This window comes from Azolla caroliniana, unplaced genomic scaffold (assembly GCF_043228905.1).
Source record: "Azolla caroliniana isolate FFs.n. ecotype wild unplaced genomic scaffold, voAzoCaro1.0.p SCAF_5, whole genome shotgun sequence".
In the NCBI taxonomy this organism is placed as follows: Eukaryota; Viridiplantae; Streptophyta; class Polypodiopsida; order Salviniales; family Salviniaceae; genus Azolla; species Azolla caroliniana.
In genome coordinates this window covers 19,928,638-19,942,613 of record NW_028230440.1, presented here as the reverse complement: position 1 = coordinate 19,942,613, position 13,976 = coordinate 19,928,638, and the positions used below count along the sequence as shown (strand labels likewise).

The following is a 13,976-nucleotide window of genomic DNA, read 5'->3' as shown; positions in this document are numbered from 1 at the left end:
CACCACCAAACAAGAACTCGTTTCTCATATGCAAAGATGATTGTGGTCAACTCCTTATCTTGCATCATGTAATTGATCTGTGGAGGAGTAATGTTGTGGAACTAGAGTGCAAGCGAACCACTGACACCCAGTTGGAATAGGATTACGCTAGGGGCAAAGTGGATACATTTGCGTTGTTCTACAAAGGGTTTGGTTGGAGAGGATAAAGGCAAAGGCGAATGCTTTCTAGGGATCTCAAATGTGAGTTGGGCTATGTAACTCCATCAAAAAGAGTTATCAAGTAATCTAGACGAAACTTTGATCAAAGCTTTTGAAGCCCAAGAATTGAACATCCTTCATGTGGGTTAGAGCCTTCCGCTCTTGGGTTTGTAAATATATTCGTATCCTCTATGGTGATGGTCATAGGGAAGACCAATCACCACATATTCAAGGAATTCTATTGAGGTTAGATCAAACACTCATTTCTCTAGCTTACATAAATTTTTTGTTCATATAATTAGAGAGAAGATCAAGGAGTTGTCTAGATGTCAATGAACTAATCCTAATCGACAAGGTGGGAGGGTTAAATTTTTGATGGTTTGGGTGGTGTCCTTTGTACCAAATATATGATCATGTTCTTCTTGCCTCAAAGTGGGAATTGCACAAGGCCACCAAAATCAATCCATGAGTTCATCTCATTATAGAAAACTAGGTGGGTGTCAAGACCCTAAGTCACGTACTGCCTAGTCCTCAGTTGACTAAACTTTTACAAGGTCCTATGTTCTCGAAAGATATCAAGTGCATCATCTTTGGGTCTTCCAAGTCATTAGGTATATCAAAGTTATGGTCTTGGGTGCTAATGAAATAGTGACACAACCAACGCAACATCGAGATCTTATTGTGCTTCTATGACTTAAACATCCAAGATGACGGAAGGAACAAGTTGGTGCAACAAGATTTGCAGATGTAAACAAATTGGATGATAAAGAATAGGAGTTCAGGATTGGGGAAAACTTCATTTAAATTCCCCCAACCCACAAGCACAACTGAGTCATATATAATCCTCTTTACTGAGTACACCAACATTTCACAAATGATAGGGAGGGCTAATCAATGTCATTTGGCTTGGTCAAGCTTCAAGAGTAGGGTGCAAAGACAATCATACATCCCTTTCTTTCTCTGGTTTGCGGCATAACCCATAATGAATGAAGTCACCATCCAGTGTAAAAATTACAAAAAAGAACCAAAATGCATGCCAATATTCATGGAGAACACCTAAAGTGGTAAATCAACGTAATAGAGAAGATCTAAGAATGACCATGCACAAGATCCATGTGAGATGCTTCATTTCATAGTGATGCATGTCAATAGCTGATCATGTCCTTTTCAACATAATAATGTAAACACTTATGACATATTTTCCTTGCTCTCCCTCGCCTCAACGTAATAGAGAAGATCTAAGAATGACCATGCACAAGATCCATGTGAGATGCTTCATTTCATAGTGATGCATGTCAATAGCTGATCATGTCCTTTTCAACATAATAATGTAAACACTCATCACATATTTTCCTTGCTCTGCCTCGCCTTCATAATTTTTGCTATCGAAAAAAAAATTGCTATTGAAAAAAAAAAACCCGTTGAAGAAATATTCAAGCATGCGATCTAAAACATTTCCCCTTCACATCATCAAAATTCTCAGATCTAAATGTGACATTTGGTAATATTTATCAAGATAGAAAATATTCAAACTGCATGCAGAAAAATAAATTAGTACTAAAGTCATGAAAATTCTAACCGAAGTTTTAATGATAACGAGAGAATGTGCAAAAATTTTCATACATGAAATAATTGAGAATTTACAATTGACTTCATGTAGACCATCATATCGTTGATGTGATCAAGTAAAAGTTAATGTTTCTGACATAGAGCCACCTTATTGGCTTTTATCAAACCTCATGTTTGATACACTAGCTTCAATTGAGGTATGAAGCTTCTCTCTTAAATGTAAGCTAAAACAAAACTTCCTAACTGACTTTCAAACCATGGTCATAACAAGACCATGCTTTTGATATGCTCACCACAAGTCCATGCCCACACTGATGCTGATGCTGACATGCAACACTAATGGCATTAAATGAAAACCCTTGATTGGGCTATATATATGCATATACACTGACCTGTCTCTGAGAAAAATCAATGGAACTAAAAACTATTTACAAACTCTAGGAAAGGTTCTTCACTAAATGTGCCACAGAGACACCATTGTTGGGGGTGTTATTACAACCAGCATAGAGACCCTTATAAACAACCTTGATGCGAGATGTTAAAATAGCACATAGGATAACGCCGACCAAGCAAATACCCGCCAATATGATAAAGGTAAGCCTAAAGCAATGAGAGCCAGTGCAAGTTTCATCATGAATGGACAATTGTTTCTCAGATTCCCAGTCATACACATAGCCTGCTAGAATCCCAGAGAAGAGAAATGAACCAAGAGGGTCGGCCATCGTAATGACGTTGTAAATTATACCGAAGTGTCTTAACCCAAAGAGCTCTGAAGCTGTGGGCACCATGACAGAGAATTGGACACCGTAGCAAAAACCCAAAATAGAAGAGGCAGCAAGAAGAGACCCACTTGCTGCTGATGCAAAGAGGAGATGAGCAACGATCATAAGGGCTTGGGCAGCCCCCATCCAGACTGGCCTTGGGGTAGCCGATAACCTTATGCGCAAAATATAACCAGAAAAAGTATCATTTTGAAGCAGGGATGAAACAATAAAAAATATAACCAAAAACCTTAATACTTGGATCCAAAGAGAAAAACTGATGGCCAAACAAATATTATTACAAAATATAACATCACTGAGAATGGGCGAAAAAAACAGATTGGGTCCAGAGGGTAAAATACAAAACATAACCAAATGCATATCTATAGGACCAGAATGAGAAAGCAAAGAACAGGCAGAATGAAACAATGTGATCAAACTTTCAAATGGCAGGGCGGTGGCACTGCTAGAACAAGGAAAATGGTAAAGTGTGATTTATAAAATAAAAGGACCATGAAATTGTGTATGGAACAATATAATTAACTTAAATTCAAAGTGAACAAGAGAAGACTTGCACAAATGCGGGCAATATGTCGTAGAGAATGTCCACCTGATATAATATTCCGAAACAGAACCCCCGCCCAATCGCCCAAGAAAATTGAAGACACCAAAGAGAGTAACGAACATCGTAACATCAGTATAACCTTGGGCAGCACCAATTTGCCCAAGGTTATTGATGGCTGTGACACCTGTCCCAACCCCACAAAAGAAGGAGAAGAATAGCAACCAAAAATCTGCCTTCACCATTGCCTGATTAAGTTCGAAATCCTCTCCTCTCCTAGGACCTTTCTTCCTCTTCATAATCGCCCCCTCTGCTACCGCTAATAAAATCTCATTATTATCCTCATCCTCATCTTCTCTCTCATTTTTAGTTTTAGCTTCAAATGGAAAGGTCGAAGAGCCAGAACCAGAGCCAGAGCCAGAGGTTGAACCAGAGGCTGAAATATTTATAACCCTTAGCCCTTCTTCTTCGATTTCCCAATATCCTTCTTCTTCTTCTTTTTCTTCACTCTTCCATTGTAACGATTCTACATGATTAGGAAGTAGAGGCATTTTCATCCCATCTCTATCTACTACAAACACATTGGCAAGCATTCTTAAGGGAACATAAACTGGCAATACTAAGAGAACAAGCATAATTGTGGTGATGAATTTTGTTGTGAAACTCTGAGGAAGTGGAATCAAATCACCGAAAAGAGTGGCTAGAAGTAAGAAAAATGCAAGGGTGAGGCAAATGATATTGAAAACAAAGAAATTCAGCTTCTCATGTGGGTTATGTTCATCTAGCGCAAGGTCATGTGTTGGGATAGGTCTAATAAAACCCATAGAAATAAGGCACACTATTGTTGGACCTACCGTCAATAGAAATAAAAGCCTGACTGGGTCTTTTGAAAGGAATCCAATGAAAAGTTGAGTGAAAATTGCACCACTCAAACCAACAAAGCCCTTGAGGAAGCCAACAACCGTGCCACGGCTGTTAGGGAAATTCCGCATGCATGTCACAAGAACACCAGTATTGAACCAAGTTGCACTGTTTGCACCCAAACACAATGCAACACACATCTGCGAATAAAGGGCAAAAATCACAGTTAATTAAAAAACTCATCAATTTTAATTCTAAGCTAAATGTTGGAAAGATTCTATTACAGAAGTCATTTTAATTTGTTGGCTGAAACGCTTCAAGATCAAAGAATATACCATAAGAAACAGTTATTTCTGGTTATTTTCAGTTGCTTCCTCAACTGAAATGTTAATGAGAAACAGAGATTTCCAATTGCTTTTAATAAATCATAACATTCAAGGAAAAAAAGATGGTAACATATATTAAAGTTTCGATTATTTCCAGCAATGTATTAATTCCACATTTTATAGGCACCCATAACTAGCCCCATCTGAGGATAATATACCATGGCTATGCATGAAGTAGATACTATTTGCATTTTATCAATAAAAAGTTTCTACTGCTGCATGAGGATATGAAGGGTATTATCAAAAACATAAATTAAAATCAAAGAGAAAACTAAAGGATATTTTTTAAATAGATGTTACCAAAAGGTGTTTTCGTTGGAGGATGTTTTTATAGAACTTCACAACTACTTTATGCTACACATGAAGTAGATGCCTTTTGCATACCTACATACCTTTAATCAATGCAAAGTTTCCACTGCTGGTTGAGGATGTCTAGGGATTTATCTAACTAAAACATAAACACAAAATAAACGACAAAGCTACAAAAGGAATTTTTTTAAATAGACGTCATTTAGAAGGCATTATTTTTGTTCTTTTATAACTTTTTTTTCCACTTTGTAGCTACCTTACTGAACTCTTGAAATAGGCAAGACAGACATGTGTAGAATAGCTGAGGGTCAATCATGCACTCGCCCAGTATCATCATGTGGTCGGTTCATTTGTGCATTCAATCACAAAGTTACACCTAATAAAGTTACTTGCGCTAGGTCCCACATAAAGTTACTTAAGAGATATAAGTGATGGGGCAAGCAAGCGGGCTAAGATAGTAATGTGAAGAGGTTGGCAGAATGAGCAAGCCTTGAATTTATTCAACCAAACTGCTTTTGGTTTAGTCTACTAGAGGACCGACGACTACGTTTAACATAGTTCACATTCTCTCTTTTCTACTATCCTCAATGAACAGAACCTTGGATTTCTACAAATCTTTCTAGTTACATAGGATGAAAAAAAAAATCTGGTTCAGGAGCAATCTAGCTTCTTGGATGTGAAATTGTGTCTTAGTGGGCCCAAAAACTTACAGAGATATTTATTGTTTATATAAAATTTTCCAGAGGTTCAAATGATCATTTAACACCCTCTGAATGTTCTACAAGCTGGTTTGACTATTCATTTACGAAAAGCAACATGTCAGAAGACATGCGTATAAAAACATATGCCCATGCATAAACCAACATTCATACATATATCTATAGCAAGTGCAGAAAACATTGACTGTTGATTTGGTTACTGAGGATTCCATGTACCAATTAGACGTACATGTGAATACATACAGATATGCATACATATTTGTGATGCGTTTAATGCACCCCAAACACTTTCCCTTCAACTTCTTGTCCTCTTTTATTAACTGGCACTAGATCATATTAGGCATGCATGTACTGCCTGAATCTTCATGATTTTAGGCATCATAGTGAATGGTAATGAATAAATACCCTCTAGAGGCTCGGACACAATACTACTTCAACCATCGTGATTGCATGCATTTCCTGGAGCATCATTATCGCGAACCATTGTAAGAACTTGCAGCAACTAAAGTTCCAAGCTCTCGAGACTTGAATGAAAAAACACTTTGATAATGTACGGCGTGCATGCATGCATTACCTAGAATGTGATGATTCTTCACCTCATTGGGAGCATTATTTTTGTACTAGTGTCAATTGAGGGTAGGGGTGAGAGTTGAATTTCCCAGATATGGGTTACGAGGCATAATAAGCGCCAGCCTCAAAACATTATTCATTTGATGAAAGAGAGCAAGAGTGATTACTTGTTTTTCCTCTAATTGGGGTGGTTGATTGGCATTCTCATCACATGTGGACAATGGGCCTACTTTTCATCTCCAGTTAAATCCTAATTATTGCGTTATGTATGTATGCTCATAGCATATTCAGCTGGGAGGATACTAATTCCCTCTTTTGTTCAATTTGTTAATTACTATTTAATTATAGTTTGCTTATGCTTTGTACATGATAAAGACAGATCTTGCCCCACCACCCCAAAAAAACATAAAATGACCCTTATTACACCCTCAGCCACCGCCCGAAACATACATGTGTGTAGCATGATGATACCAAGAATACCACAAACATATATTCATGCATATATACATATATACATATAAAAATATATACAAAGAAACGAAAGAAATGCGGAAGGTACGTGTACCAACCAGCCAGTATGGGAGCTTCTCTATCTTGTGACTTGCAACAAGCCAAAGCGATCCATAGCCAACAAATCCACTAAAAGCACCAATGGAGAGAAGAAGGGAAGGGTGAAGTCTATTGCACAGGAGGCCGGCAAGCAGGCCGACATTCTCACCAAAATCCTTTGCAACTCCCAAATTGTTCAGCTGAAGTTGGTTATAATGAAGCCTATGTTTGAGAGAATCCGAGAAATGAGCAAATGTATATGCATTCCCTGCAAAGGCTTGAACCCACATACCGCCAACAAGGCCTGCCCATTTGCTCGCCTCGACCAATCCTCGCTGTCTATTGATTGACCTTCTGCTGCTTTGTGATTCTTCTTCACAAGAAGTGCCCAATCCGAATTCTCCTTCTTTGGTGGTTGTTGGTCTTCTTCTGTTTGATTCTTCTTCAGGGGAGCCCATGTGTTCTGTTTCTTCTTCTTTTGTTGTCCGATTTGATCCTTCTTCAGAGCTGCCCATCTCTGAGGTGTGGGCAGGGTAATGTCCCACATAATTGAGGCAGAGATCTCTGCAGAGACACACAACCCACAGAGTCTCTGTCTCTGTCCTCTTGGAGAAGAACCTAAAACCCTAAAAGTTTCAGAGATTTATAAAGGGGAAGGAAAGCAAAAGGCCACCTATCTTTCCATTTGTGGAGAAGACCAAAGAAATGTGAAAGAAAAATGCACTAACTTAATTTGCCAATGAAAATAGTGTTCATATTTCGGAGAACCCAACCTAAGCAGAGTCCAAACCAGACCAGACCAGACAGACAATCTTTTGTCAAAGAAATGCAACTCTTCATAGCTCGAGGTGTTAGTCAGGTGCCTGAGATATTATTCCTCGATCGCTAACTATAGAAGGAGATAACATCTTAGGCTCAAACCTTTCCTATTGTATCTGACCAAACACACAATCTTTTGTCAAAGAAATGGAATTCTTAACAGATCGAGGTGTTAGTTAGGTGCATTAGATGTTATTCCTCAATCGCTAACTATAGAAAGAGATAACATCTTAGGCTCAAACCTTTCCTATTTTATCTTATGTGACAACCAATCTTTTGTCAAAGAAATGCAACTCTTAACAGCTTGAGGTGTTAGTTAGGTGCATGAGATGTTATTCCTCAATCGCTAACTATAGAAGGAGATAACATCTTAGGCTCGAACCTTTCCTATTGTATCCGATCCAACAACCAATCTTTTGTCAAAGAAATGCAACTCTTAACAACTCGAGGTGTTAGTCAGGTGCATGAGATGTTATTCCTCCATCACTAACTATAGAAGGAGATAACATCTTTGGCTCGAACCTTTCCTACTGTATGGTTGTATCTTACACTTAGTGATTCTTATTATAGCGTTAACGCTTTGTCACCATTCTTGGTGTTTGTTCTATATGATGTTGGCTCTCTTTCTCGCACTTTGTTGTATAGTTGGTTGAATGCATATTGTGTGGTGTCATGACCAAAAGTGTTATAGAGCCATTCTAAGATGTCCCTAGGAACAGGTGTAAAGTCACACACTTTATGTTATGTAGGCATGCATAATAGCCTTTACACATGAGTTCTACAATGTAAGTGCATGCCCTATGGTTTGGAGGACATTCCTTTATTAAGCTTCTCTTTGAGAGAGAGAGAGAGAGAGAGAGATCATTTTTCTATTTCTACGATATTAGGCATTACATCATAATTGTAATTTGTGATAGAGACAATGCTTTTGTATTTGATGGTAGCCATGGAGTTAGAGCATAAATTTTCAAGAGCCGAAGAGAGTAGTAGTGATGTAAAACTTTAGTTAATTCAAGCAAGTCAAAATTCTTTCCGTGTTGCAGTGTTTGTCTTGTCTATTGGTGATTCACCATGTCTCACTACTGTTGTTATAGTGTCACCACTCGATTGTGGTACCATTATTAATAGTGTTTTTCACACATGGTTTTGTGTTTTCACCACATAGAGCACATGTGTGTGCAAGAGAGAGATACCTATATGGGCGGAGAAGGCTTGTGTTTTTACATACAATTAATATAATATTATGCTTTTATATATAGAGAGAGAATTCTCTGAGGTCAAATATGATCTATGAGACCAAAAATATTACATTTCACATAATACATGTGAAAGTGAGTAGCGACTCTCGAGAACTTTGCTAATGAATGTTGCAATCCAAAGTGAACATTGTGGTTGTATGAGTAATTCGTGCAAAGATTGGGTTTGGTCGAATATGTGTAGAAAGCATTATCGAATACGATCAAAGGCAAAGCATTGTATCAAAGTGTGATACTCAAACTCTCAAACTTGTTTAGGGCAAAGTATGTATTGTCAATCACTCTCATCACTTGACCACTTAAAATAAAGTAGTAAAGTGTGAACAAACTAGGGCCTAGGGTTTTTGCCTATATAACAAAGGTAGCTACATTCTTTACAAGGAGGCTTGACTTATGTTGAGACTATGACAGTGTGGCTATGGCTCTTTTTAGCTAAGTAAGTGCATTCCTCACAAAACCCAAGGTACGAATCACATCAACCCTCGATGGTAAGGGACATCGAGGAGGTATTGGTCTATCTCACGTCTATTGCTAGGGGGTGGTCGGGCATATAGGTTCTAATCTAATCTAGGATGCACCTTATGATAGCTTCCTCGTAGTGTATTGTCATCACCATAAATTGACCCATGTGTGATATTCGCAATATTTGAGAATATGAAATGGCCCCAAGAATATTATAAAACCATTTGTTTATTATTTAATATTAAAATTTGTGGGAGAGTAAAAGGTGGGGAATTAATGAACCTTCTTTATTATTTTATTAAAAATAAAACAAATAGTTTTAAGTTTTACATCTATTATAAAAATATTATTACCGTCGGTCCCCTTTTTAATGTTAGATAAAAATATCAAATTTTGTGGGAGAGTAAAAAGTGGGGAATTTATGAACCTTTTTATTTATTATTTATTAACAAGAAAACAAATATTTTTAAGTTTTATATTTTAAAATATTATTAGTAAGTCCCCTTTTAAATGTGAAGTAAAAATATGCCCATTTTATTGTTAAAGTGCTCTTTTTTATATTTAAGAGACTAAAAAGTAGGGAATTTATGAAGTCTTTTTTTAAAACAAGTACTTGACCATGCATTTGTATACATATTCGCTTGCATTCGAATGGAAAACCCCACGAATCCGAATATGTCGATCTATGGTCATCACAAAATCACCTTATTGAACTCTAACTTCGGGTTTTGGATTCAACAAACAAATGATGGTATATGTGTTTGCCTTATGGCAATTGACACACACCCCATCGTTCACATATTGTATATGACTATAATCATGGGTGTTTTTTTTTCAAGTGGGATATTTGATGTTAAATACATGGACTATGTATTTATTCCCAATAATATGTACACTATAAATCTATGGATACAAGGTGTATGTTTTTTATTTTTGGGTTATATATATCCCTATCCAAACCTAGAACACCCACCATTTACACATTTGAGGGTGTTTATTTCGGTTATTATCATTTCACATGTGCCTTCGTATACGAACAATTTTATTTTTCAAGAAATAATACACATGATATTTTTTAATATATATATATATATATATATATATATATCACATGTGATTTCCCGATTCATATGCCTAACATCAGGGTGTTATAAAATAGAGCACCACAATTGGTTTAACATTCTCTAGAGAGGAATCAAATTTGGACAACGAGAAATTATAGTGGTCGGGCATCTTTGTGGACCATATAGACGAAAACTTTCTCTTGGGAAGGTGGATGCTATCCACCCTAAAGTTTTGGGTAAAGATATACAAACAAAAGATAATCTGATTGTTGCTCTTTGGGAATTATATTCAACAACTATCTTGAAATCTTGAAAATGAAGTTGATTCCATTCATGTGAAGAGTTGGGGTCGAGAACGGTTCGTTGATGATCAAAATGGGCGTTGAGTTGCTTCTAGAGAGTTGATGGATTCTTGATGGAGAAGTATTGATTCTGAAGGCTTAGATCAAGGTGATGACGGATGAAGATGAATGCTTCCGCTCCCTTCTTCCTAGCATTTGAGTTCTCTGCATCATTAAAATGATCACTTACCGTATGAAGGAGATCTTTCACTGTGAGATGGCCTTCAACATGAACCATCCAAGTCATATAATTGGACCCATCCAACGCAAGTGGCAGGAATAAATATTTCTCTATTTGTAGAGCTTGAGAAACCATGCTAATGGTAACAATAAGGTAGATTTGTATAAGAGAATAATTAATTGCTATGGTAGAGGCTAATCGTGTTGATAACATGTTATAGAATAGAGAGGTTATAGACTATTAAGCAAGATCAAAAGGGCGATTAGATATTAATCCAGATCATTAATAGCATATCACTATAACCTTAAGATAGAGGTCATAGGCTATGTTATTCTCAATCTTGTCAAAATGATTCAAATACATGAGTTTATGACCCACCAGATGATGGGATGCGTGCATACTATTTAAATCATGAACTTGAAATGTCATGTTTCATTAAATTACTAAGGAATAGCAAACAATGAATGACGACTAATAATCAAAAGCACATTATACTCTGTAAAAAACATTTTAGGTCCCTCGAGGTCATATGATTTGTGTGTATAGATAAGGTAAGATGCTCAAGATGGACCCCAACATGATCAAGTTACCATTTTCTAGAAACATTGCAATTAGAAAGTTGGAAAACTAGAAAGGGATAATGCCATTATTCTTTTAGGAAAACGATACCAGTAATTTTTAACGACACAAACTACATATATTACTCCACAACTCCTAAAAGTCCGAATTCTTTATTGCACATATGTTGAGCGAGCAAGCTCAACTAGATCCGGATCGGCTAAATAAGCCAAAGCTGGATCGGTATCCGGAATGGAGAACCGGATCGGTGTCCGGATGATATCCGGAACCAAGAGTCGGATCGGATTGAAGCCGGTAGGCCGTTAGAGGCCTATAGATCCAACCTAGTACGTAGGCATATTTTTGGGAGTCAGTGACAGTCGCTCGTATGAGCATTGAAGTACCTGTCAGTACTTTTGTTAGTCCTTTATGGACTTGTATAAAAGTGTTCTCTGAGCACATTCCATGTACACAAAGGATTATTATTTTAGAATAGATTTTTACGTTCTGCTCTCTCTCTCTCTCCCGTGTATGCTAAATATTCTCAAGCTTCCATTGAACCTGTGTTTTCTATTCTCTGTTGTTGCCCGACTAAACCAGTTTTGTCAAGCTTCCGCACGCTAACTTTTACATGGTATCAGAGCAGCCAAATGACGCTTTCGAAGACAAACCCTAACACCCGGTGAAGAACAGTAGAGAACCGAAATGGACAGAGGTATGACAAGTTCGCTTCCCACAAAAAAGCTCGACCGGAGCAACTCTGCATCCTGGTCATATAAAATGCACTAGTATCTGTTGGGGCATGGATATTGGAGCTATGTGGAAGGAACCAACGAGGTAGCATCGGAGCCGGCACACAAAGACTTCCCAACATTGTACTGCCTCACGTCCGGTGTGCACGATCAGATGCTCAACTACATCAAGGACGCAAAAACACCAAAGGAGGCCTGGGAGAATCTACGGAAGATTTTCGCCGCAAGTACCACAACCCGTAAGTTGCAGTTCCGACAAGAGTTGAACAACATCTGGTAGAGAGATATGTCGGTTACGGACTAAACCACCAAGATTAAGGAGATTTGCGATGCACTTGGATCCATCAACGTAACGGTGGAAGAAGGCAAGATGAGTCATATCTGTCTTGGTGGTCTAGCACAACAGTATGAGCCAATCCGGACGGCAATTTGCACTCGGGAGAAGCCACCATCATTCTTCGACTTACAATCCATGTTGATTGTCGAAGAAAACCACCCGAGTGGGTCAAGGACCACTCAATCGGACAACCGGATGTTGTACACGGAGGCGGATCGACCCTATGGGCGTGGAGGACGAGGTGGGTCGGCACGTAATGGAGGCGGCCGACAAGAGCAGAACCGAAGGCACATAGACGGTGCCGACAACAGTTCCGGACCCTCCACAAGCAGGGGGAGTCAAGTCAGAGACGAAAACCGACAGTTGAAAACTGACACGGAATGCTGGTACTGTGGCATGAAAGGCCACTGAGAGAGCGAGTGTTGGAAGAAGTGTGCTGATTCGAATAAATCCAGATCCGGCAAGGCTGGACAAGGGAGCCGACAAAGCTCGCACTACGTAGAAGGATCAGAAGGATCCGGAACTAGGAAGACCGGAAAAGGGCCAACCTTCGTGATAAAGAAAAAGGCGAACTTGATGAAGAAGACCAGTTCCGGATCGGAGGAAGTATGGTATGTTGATTCTGGAGGGTCAAACCACATGATGAGTCACGAAGAGTGTTTCTCGTTTTTGTAGAAACCGGAACAACCGGGAATCGTCGAAACCGGAGATGACATCCCTCACCCGATTGTGCATGTCGGAGAAGTCCCTTTAAGCCATGTTGGACAAAAGGGAAAGCTGATGAATGTACTACACTTTCCGACAATCACAAAGCACCTGGTGTCGGTCGGACAAATCGTCGACTAGGGAATGCAGGTGCGGTTTACGCACCTCGGGTGCTTCATCGAGGAAGAAGGCTGGATAATGGCGCAAGGGCGCAGGGAAGGGAGGATGTTAATCCTCAACACAAATGATGTCGGCACCACCATGTTTGCCAAAGGACAGAAGATTGAATTGGACATCGATCTCTGGCATAAGCAGATCGACCACATCAACTATCGGAGGCTTCTAGATCTGCAATCGAAACAAGTTGTGTTCAGATTGCCAAAGTTTAGTGGCTGAAAGGCTCAAATATGTGAAGCCTGCCAACTCGGGAAGCAAGACCGGCTTCCATCCCCCATTGAACGAAACCGGAGTCGTAACGGGGTCGATCTAATCCATTCAGATATATGGGGATCATCACAGAACATTAGTCTTGGCGGGAGTCGGTATTTCGTCTCCTTCATTGACGACTACAATCAGCACACGTGGATCTACCTCATCGAGAATAAAAGCGAAGGCTTCGCATATCACGGTACACTGTCCCCATAGGCCAAGAAGGCAGGTAAACCAAATAGTTGCTAGTTCTTATTGTACTAAACCCGAGTCTATTTCCATAGGGATATCTGATAGTCCTAATAGTACTAATAGCCCAAATCTAGCGAACAAATTTTATGTCCTTAGTCAGTTAGAAGAAGAGTTAAACGACTAAGTCCAGCCAAAATAGGAGCCGTTTGGTTGGACAACCCTAGATCCGTGCAGCCCATTAGTGGTTCCATTCCCTCTAAGCAAGTTAGCAATGTGTTCGTAGCCCAAGTAACAGTTAGTACTAAAAGTACCCCTCCAATACATGTCTTAAAACTTCTAGATTCTGGAGCTAATTCTTGCTTCATGGGTGGGAACTTTGCCCAAGCTCATCAAATA

The 13,976-nt window shown here is 38.9% G+C and overlaps 1 protein-coding gene across 1 annotated transcript; it reads right to left on the bottom strand.

The window, feature by feature from the left end:
- Positions 1 to 1,796: 1,796 nt before the first annotated feature.
- LOC147864367 (protein NUCLEAR FUSION DEFECTIVE 4-like) lies at positions 1,797 to 7,158 on the bottom strand. The gene is made up of 3 exons (XM_087320144.1): positions 6,505 to 7,158; positions 3,139 to 4,151; positions 1,797 to 2,703 (listed from the first exon to the last, which is right to left on the bottom strand). Exons 1-3 carry the CDS (start codon positions 6,997 to 6,999, stop codon positions 2,205 to 2,207), a joined length of 2,007 nt encoding a protein of 668 aa, XP_087176270.1. The 5' UTR covers positions 7,000 to 7,158; the 3' UTR covers positions 1,797 to 2,204.
- Between the last annotated feature and the right edge of the window lie 6,818 nt (positions 7,159 to 13,976).